This window comes from Phalaenopsis equestris, unplaced genomic scaffold (assembly GCF_001263595.1).
Source record: "Phalaenopsis equestris unplaced genomic scaffold, ASM126359v1 Scaffold000130, whole genome shotgun sequence".
In the NCBI taxonomy this organism is placed as follows: domain Eukaryota; kingdom Viridiplantae; phylum Streptophyta; class Magnoliopsida; order Asparagales; family Orchidaceae; genus Phalaenopsis; species Phalaenopsis equestris.
The window spans coordinates 72,313-80,361 of record NW_018164572.1 but is presented as its reverse complement, the minus strand read 5'-3'; the positions used below and the strand labels follow the sequence as shown (position 1 = coordinate 80,361).

The 8,049-nt window shown below is 34.3% G+C and overlaps 1 protein-coding gene across 3 annotated transcripts; it reads right to left on the bottom strand.

Moving 5' to 3' along the window:
* Positions 1–1,381: 1,381 nt before the first annotated feature.
* LOC110021297 (metal transporter Nramp3-like) lies at positions 1,382–7,774 on the bottom strand. Of its 3 annotated transcripts, none has more exons than XM_020719734.1 (14): positions 7,609–7,774; positions 7,075–7,230; positions 6,209–6,287; positions 6,081–6,121; positions 5,735–5,813; positions 5,532–5,636; positions 4,934–5,043; positions 4,189–4,370; positions 4,039–4,108; positions 3,672–3,845; positions 3,426–3,530; positions 2,510–2,641; positions 2,117–2,212; positions 1,382–1,993 (listed from the first exon to the last, which is right to left on the bottom strand). In XM_020719734.1, the coding sequence occupies exons 2-14, from the start codon at positions 7,201–7,203 to the stop codon at positions 1,667–1,669; spliced, it is 1,629 nt and encodes a 542-aa protein (XP_020575393.1). In that variant the 5' UTR covers positions 7,204–7,230; positions 7,609–7,774; the 3' UTR covers positions 1,382–1,666. The 3 variants fall into 3 exon arrangements, with proteins under 3 accessions (XP_020575393.1, XP_020575394.1, XP_020575395.1); XM_020719735.1 differs by lacking the exon at positions 7,609–7,774 and adding an exon at positions 7,389–7,592; XM_020719736.1 differs by lacking the exons at positions 7,075–7,230; positions 7,609–7,774 and adding an exon at positions 6,836–7,065.
* Between the last annotated feature and the right edge of the window lie 275 nt (positions 7,775–8,049).

Here is an 8,049-nt window from a genome sequence, read left to right as displayed (position 1 = left end):
GCTTGGTCCACTAAGAAAAAAGTAAATGTTGCTTGATCTTCTACCGATGTCGGATATCGTGCCCTTGCCTATGCTACCGCGAACCTTATATGGCTGATTTCAACTACCCATAATCTAAACGTACAACACTTCACCGTGACAACGTCTTCACTATAGCACTTGCCAACAATCCTGTCATTCATGCAAGCGCCAAACATATAGAAGTTGATTGTCATTTCATTCAAGACTACATACAGCAAAAGCAACTCATTATTCATCACATTGCCACTCAAGATTAGCTCGCCAATATTTTTACAAAGGCTCTCTCCAATACTCACTTTCAACAACTGAATATCAAGCTAACATTTATGGCCGAATCATCAGCTTGAGGGGGGCTGTAACAACCTCTGCTCCACTTGTCTGTTGTCCGCCGAACCTCACCATCTGGAGAAATCAAGACCTTTCGACCCAACTGGCATCCATCCTACTATGTGTATAATTTCAAGAATAAATACTAGTATATAAGATGTTTGTGACAGTGAGTTTTACGATGATGCAATAAATGCCAACTCAGCTTATATATATATATATATTTATTTATTTATTTATATATTTATATAGTACCCTTAGAGTCATCTTTCTTCTTTTTCCTCTTTCTGCTAAAAGCTTGTACACATCCAACTACCAAAGTATAAGTTTGGACTTACTGATCACCTAGCCTCCTCTCTTATTAAGAAAATAACTAAACCAACAGCCATCATCACCCAACTTATATCTAACATGCTTAACAAATTGTCACTAGATTCTTGGAAGTAATCAATGTCTGACGTCCACCAATTATTGATGTCTAATGCTTGTTTTCCTAGTTGCTGATAGCAATCTAATCATTCATTATCATCTGATTGCCAATGTTCCCCACCAATTGTCACTTCAAACTTGCAAACAAGCCATATCCAAAATTCACCCGTTATTGATATTCAACATTTACTTTATCATTTGTCGAATCTCTCTTCCTATAATGATAAAGACCAAGGTGATCATCCATCATCATTGAACTTTAGATATTCCCAATTAATCATTATTCAATGCTTTCCAACTCCTAATACATCAACCCTCAACATCTAACTTTTCTTCACGTAGTTTTTTTAGTACAAAATTTTCGCAAAAAATATATTTGTGCCATGCTTGGCACTTTCAACTTTTTGTGCCCGTGAAATCTCATACAACTTTAAGATGCTAGTCTATCACTGTAAACTTTCAAGCAACAATAAGAACCACCACATATGTTGACATGGGGCGACTCTATAAAACTAAATGAGCCTCTTAGAAAAAGTCTATGATTAAAAAAAACAAGAAAAGAAAAGAAATACATTCTAATACAGAATATCAAAAAGTTTGCCAAAGAACGCAATTTGTTTTCTTAAATTTGATAGAAAAATTTCTTCGACTTATCCAACTGATATCAACGAGGGAGTTAACAACAAATCAGAGTGGCTTTTCTAAATACTAATTTAAACCACATCCGAAGTAAGCATAATCTCAATAATATACCTTTACATTTAAAACTTCTACAAATACCCATCCCATCTAACCAAATGTTACTTTAAGGCTTAATATAAGATGCTCTCAGATAGAGAAAATTAAGCAAAACATAACAATAAACTTCTTCCAGATCCAATACAGGTCTTCACTGAGGAAGCTGCATGGCAACTATATCTTCCCTTGGTAGACTGTATATAGATGTTTCAGCATCAATTCCAGCATTGTCATGTACTCGGCCAAGTTCAGAACCTGAAGATAGCAATGGCTGAGTATTTTTCCTGTTCTTCCGCAGGGCCAAGTATATGACTGCTGCCAAATACACCAATATTGCAGCAAAGCCAAAAATTCCCGAAAACACTTTAGATACAGTTTGTAATTTACTGTTCAATAGCAGTTTGACGAAGCTGGTTATGAGATAGTATACATTAATGGCCATGAGAAATAAACTTATAATCCATGTCAGTCCTGCAGTCTGCATTAAATGTAAGAATTAATGAGTTTAACCAGTACCTAAAAAAGCAGAAGCTTCGCTAAAAGATTATTACAGTTGATGGAAATGCTTATGTTAAAGTTGTTCATCGATCTTTGAACTTACTGCGAAAGAATTAGCATATGAGCCCATCTTTTTCTTACTGCTGGTGAACTTGAGGAGTGGAAGAAGAGCAAAGGGGAGCTCGAATGACAGGATCATCTGCACAAAGTTGTATGTATTTTTATTCAAATGACAGTATCAAAGTGAATTGCGATGGTAAAATGCATATAAATCTTACTTTTATTCATAACACTTTGGTGTTATAAACCTATGTATGAGATGGTGTGATTCACTTTTAAAAAGTTAGTAAGACTGGTATTTTTGGTGTGACAAAAAGAATTTGGGTGTCAAACATATAAATATTTATGTTTAGTATTACATATGTAGATATGTAACGATTGTGCATTTGTGTGGTATGTAAATGCCATACCCAAAAGAAATATAGAAGTTGCATACCGATGCTATAATTATGAGCCTTCCAGCCCCGGCAGATCCACCAATGATTGCTACAATTAAACTTGGGATAATTGCCAGAGATCTAGTCAAAAGGTTTCTTTTCCAAGGCGTAATGCGCAGATCAAGAAAACCCTATAAGAAAATTAAATTGATCACCATATAAATGGAGACTGCAAGAAGGAAGAAGATCAGAAAGATGAACTTAAGAAGTGGCAAGGGAGAAAAGCAGGATTGAACAATCAAGCTTCCCAAATGCTCTCTTCCAAACTTTTCTCTGTATTTTTTTTTCTAATGCAGAGTACAGTGTCAAATAGTCTCGTGACTATAAATTTACATGGGGTCATTTTAGTTACCGAGTATATAAAAATGTCAAATTAGTCTCATGCTCTTTTAATATGGGTTGAAATAGTTCCCAATGATGACTAATTTAGCTCTTATTATAGAACTCTGGTGACTAAATTAACACTTATATAGATTCCGGGATTAAATTGGACCCCGTACAAAGAGCCAAGGACTATTTGACACTTCTCAAAGCCACCGACAACAAGCCTTGGTTGGAATTCTGAACTGGAAAATCTTCATCTTTTAGCAGCAATATAGAAAATTGATGGCAGCACAAAATATTTGCACTTTAGTTTAACACTCATGCGCCGTTTGTCACACAATAGAGAGAATTTAAGCTTAATTTATTTAAGGATTAACCAGACGAATATAACACATTACCACCATAGCTTCAACAATCTTCTTGAACAACAACGCCAAATTAAGAACTAGCAATAAAGGTCAACATTCTTTTGAGACACATAATGGCTGACAGCAGTAAAGTTCAAATCTTTTCTGGTCCCGGTTATGGAGTTCTTTTTTTAAATATTGTAAATCAAAAATAATAAAAAAAAAATTTAGAGACAAATAAAACCTGCATAACATATTGCCCAGCATAAGTTCCAGTGATTGTAGAGCTCTGACCCGATGCCAATAAAGCAATACCAAATAGTTTTGAACTCCATTTACCTAAGACATTCTGTTCATAGCACAAAACAATGTATAAATCAATTTTGGAGTTTATTAATATGGATAACAGAAGCATTTTTTAGCATTTACACATTTGAACATTACTAATGTACCAAAAATAACCAGACTTAGCAATATGATAATGACTTACTCTTAGTAAAAAAGAAGCTTTGTTGAGATCTAAGTCTTCACAGTTTATTTTATCATCTGGATTTAAAGATGGTGAACTGCAAACAGTTCCGCTTAGAGAAATGATAGAAACATTGATAAGGAAGGCCAAAGAAAGAGCAATTGCACTTTCTAAAGTGTAGAACCTACATGCTTCCTGTCAAGGTCACAAATAATGTATAAATATAGATTATAGAACAAATTACCACAACCAAACATCCAAAATATTGATGAATATAACTACAAAGAATCACAAGAAGTTAGTTCATACTTAGAACATCTTTAATGATGACTATAACTACAAAAAATACAAGAAGCTAAGAATACCAATCAGCAGATTAGAAGTTTACTTTAGTTCCATGAACTGAACGTGGTACTCTCCTAGACAATACCAGAGCCGAATGGAGGAAAAGGTTATGTCTGCAAATATCACATGCAATTAATAAAATAAAAAAGCATTAAAAAAATTATGAATATAGCTCAAGTTAATCAGAGCTTACGGCATAACCATAGCACCAAGTAGAGATATGGCAAGTCCTGTAGCGCCATCTCCCTTGAGTTGGGGAACAAACAATCCCTTCATTATTTCCGAATACCGTGGCTTTGCATAGCCAAGTTCAACAAAGAAGCAAGCAGCCATTATAAGTACTAGAAAAGCGATGAAAAACTCAAGTTTGCGGATCTGCAGAACATTTAGAGAGCTTATGAAATCAATAGTAAAAAATAAGGCCACGGTATTTTTTATAATCATGCAAACTACTAGGAAATCATCTTATTAATATATCTAAATGCATGTTTCATTCATAAATTTGACATTCATCAAATAGGTGCAACATTGAAGCATAAAACACAAAGAACTGGCTTGATTAGAATCTGATAAACTAATTTGCTCTGATTACAAAGTCATTTGATTTAATTATAATTTCTTTTTTTTTTAAAACAGCCTTTGAGGATACTTCTAGGCTAAAATTAAGGTCTTGGACAAATTATACACATTATTATTTCAAAACAACAAATCCAACATCTAAGTAGAGTATAGTTTGTAAATCAAAAGGGATTTAAACCTAATTTACATAGCCAATTAGAAATTAAAACCAAAGAAGTGATTTGGATTCCAGCTCGTGTGGGTTTACTCTTTCTATACTTCTAGTTGCTTGATTTTGAACCAATCAAAGCTAGTTAAATTCAAACATAGCAACCCAATCGCTAAAACCACTAAGTATAAATATAGACTCCTTGACATACCCCATATTGCTGCAAAAATAGAAGAAGCAAGGTGCTTAATCCAGTAATGAGAACACCACACCAAACTGGGATACTGAAGAGCATGTTCAAGGCAAAGGCTGTTCCAATAACTACAGTTTAAACATAAACAAAATACATTAGAGATAGGTTGAAAGCAATTTTTCCACTAGAATGCATGCACAATATTAACTACAAAAAGAAGCTCATTATGGGCCACAAAAGAACAAAGAAAGTGAATTTTGTACTACTTTTGCAGCATCAGTCAACAAATCTATATTTTTAGCAGAAAGCTTGAATCTTCCTTCAACGTATATTATTAATCTAGTCAAAAGTAACAGTTCAAATTGTTAACAAAGAAATGATTCTATATAGTTAAAAAATTGTGTCCATCTATCGCTCACTCAGAGAAAACTAATTCTAGCTGAGTTCAATTTGTGCTAATTAATAGACAAATAAGATATAAACTTCATTATTATGCATAAATTTTGAGGTTTGATTGATGCATGTGATATGAACCAAATTAACAGAATTCAAATATTAATTATTATATTGGGTATCAAAAGGGAGATTAATTAAACTAAATAGAGATCAACGACACCTTCAGGGATGTCACATGCAACAACAGCAAGCTCAGCGAGCAACCACAAAATAAAGTTTGAAGCCGTTGCATATTCAGCTCGACAGTGCTCAGCCAAATGTTTTCCTGCAAAGAATAGATATCTCACAATTAAAAGTGCAAAATCTAATACGTGATAACATGATCCGTACAGCAATCTGTTAAAGTCCCTGAACAACAAACACCTGTTACTACTCCTAACTTCGCTGCAAGAGACTGAATGATGAGTGCAGCAATTGAAGCTATGAGGATGATCCAGAGCAACTGAAGGAGCAAAAAAACAAGCACAAATATTAAATTTTTAATTAGTATTTTGCCCACAAAGTTATAATTTCCAAACAAGGTGAGTTTCCTTTGGTTTATTTTTTTTATTGGCACTTGAATGACTTGAGCAAAACAATTAGCTATAGAATGATATAAAGTCATCTCTACAGGCAGAGGTTTGGATTCCAATGATTGAGATATACTAAATGAGTGTATATGTGTGTGCTTGAGAGAGGGAGAGGGAGACAGAGACAGAGACAGAGATACCTCATATTTGAATTGTGCTCCTGACTGTAGATCCGTCTCAACTATATTTTAATATATCATAATATCTTTAGAAGAACATAAACGATTAGGCGGGTTAGAATATGAAGCTCAGAAAAGAAGCATCTTACAGTTTCCAGGATCGATATAAGCAATAGAAACAAGAAATCCAGGACCCATATAGACAAATAAATTTTTCCAGCTTTTTTCCTGCAAACGGAGATCATATGTCAAGGTAAGATTATGAAAAATATGAAATACTTAGGTTGTGTTCTTAAAAACATAGGTGAATTTTGTGATATATACATATGGTGAAACTGAAAAGTAATCATAATTTAACTAATAATTTACAGAGATCAAATAGGAAGTAGGAACATGCCACTAGCTTGTGAAAAAGGTAGATGTTAAGCATCTCAATGATTCATGATAAAAGCTTTTACAGTAACAAAATTATATTTTAAACATATGACATGCACAATCACACTTCCTACACTTTCCTACAAACATGCAACATATTACACCCTTTTTTGAAAATAACTTGTTCAAAGACATGGATATTATATAACTTGTGCAGAAAAAATTATTTTTTTCCAAAAGAAAAAAAAAAAATCATAACTTTGCATATCTGCTAGAGCATTCAGAGCATGCGTCATATTCATGGAAGAGCAAACAGCTATTAAGTTCTCACTAGGCACTTCTTTCAACTTTAAATGCTATAAATAATATTTAACTATGAACTCCCCAGCAAGTCAACTCACTCTAATTCAAATTGTCAAGCAATAGCTGAGTTCGTGCAGTCAAGAAATTAAACAATATTAGTGATTCCATGGCCCTCCGAAGTGAACAGGAAAAAGCTTTTAACTGAGAAATTTCATCAAACAGATAAGCTCATAGAAGAGAGGTTGGCAGACTCGGCGTCCAAATTAAGAGTTTTCTCTCTCTCTCTCTCTCTCTCTCTTTTTTTCTTTGAAGGCGATTCAATCAGGAAAGAATCTACCTGGGGAACGATGATTTGCTCGGTTTCGACATCATCTATAAGAGGAGAAGAGGGACCGCCAAAGATTTCCCGATTGCCATGACTCGTAATGAATTGAGGGTGCGAAGAGTTCTGCCCCGGGGCAGCCATTACTTTTCCCCTCCAAAACCCCAAAACCTTCAAACCATAAAAACGCACAATGAGAGACACAAACGAGTACAGTACGTTAAAAAAGAAAAGAATCAATCCCTCTGTTTCCATTAAAGTAAGTCAAAAGAATAGCTGAGTAGATATCAAAAAGAATGGTTCATGTTCTAAGAGCGCTCGCAAAAAACCTCGACCACAGCCTCAATATTCCTCAACTCTATCAAATTTGGAAAAGTATCGTGAAAACTAAGCTCCCTTTCTTTCGAGGAATGGAGTACAGAAAAAAAATGAAACTTTCGGATAAAAAGGAACACTTTTCGGTTTTGGGTTCCAAAGGAGTAACTAAGAAGAAAGGTGAGCTGACTTTCTAGGCATGCCAATTTCGACTTCGAGAGGAAGGAACTTAACCTGACGCCAAAAGAAAAGAAAAAAAAAAGGATTCCGATCGAACTGAGGCGATGAAACTGGGGAGAAAGATAGTTTGTGAAGTGCAGAAGGCAGCTGCTGCCTTTCAGAGTTCTAGCGATCTCATGAGGCGCTCTTCAAGTTTCAGAGCTCGGGGTTTTATAACAGAGCTACCAGTTATTCAGGAATAATTACATATAGAACAGCCAAAACGTTACCATTTATAAAATCTAGCTTCAGATGATAATTATAAATTACATAATTGATATTTTTTAATTATATAATCGATATATTTGTGTGGCACAATCAAATTACTGAAGATTTGATAAAAATGAAAGATATAAGTTAAGATTTTGTCGTGCATTTTGGTATTTGAGGGATGAGAATTTGATCAATGAATGAAGTAGGGTGCTAGATTTGTAAATAGTAATAATGTAGCGTATG

What these genes read in the sequence shown, in the direction of transcription:
- LOC110021297 (XM_020719734.1), bottom strand. Translation starts at nt 7,203, where the DNA reads ATGGCTGCCCCGGGGCAGAACTCTTCGCACCCTCAATTCATTACGAGT. An exon ending in TTATATCGATCCTGGAAACT is followed by an intron (nt 6,122 to 6,208) that starts GTAAGATGCTTC and finishes ATTAAAATATAG; the next exon opens with TTGAGACGGATCTACAGTCA. An exon ending in GTTCAGTTCATGGAACTAAA is followed by an intron (nt 3,846 to 4,038) that starts GTAAACTTCTAA and finishes TGACCTTGACAG; the next exon opens with GAAGCATGTAGGTTCTACAC.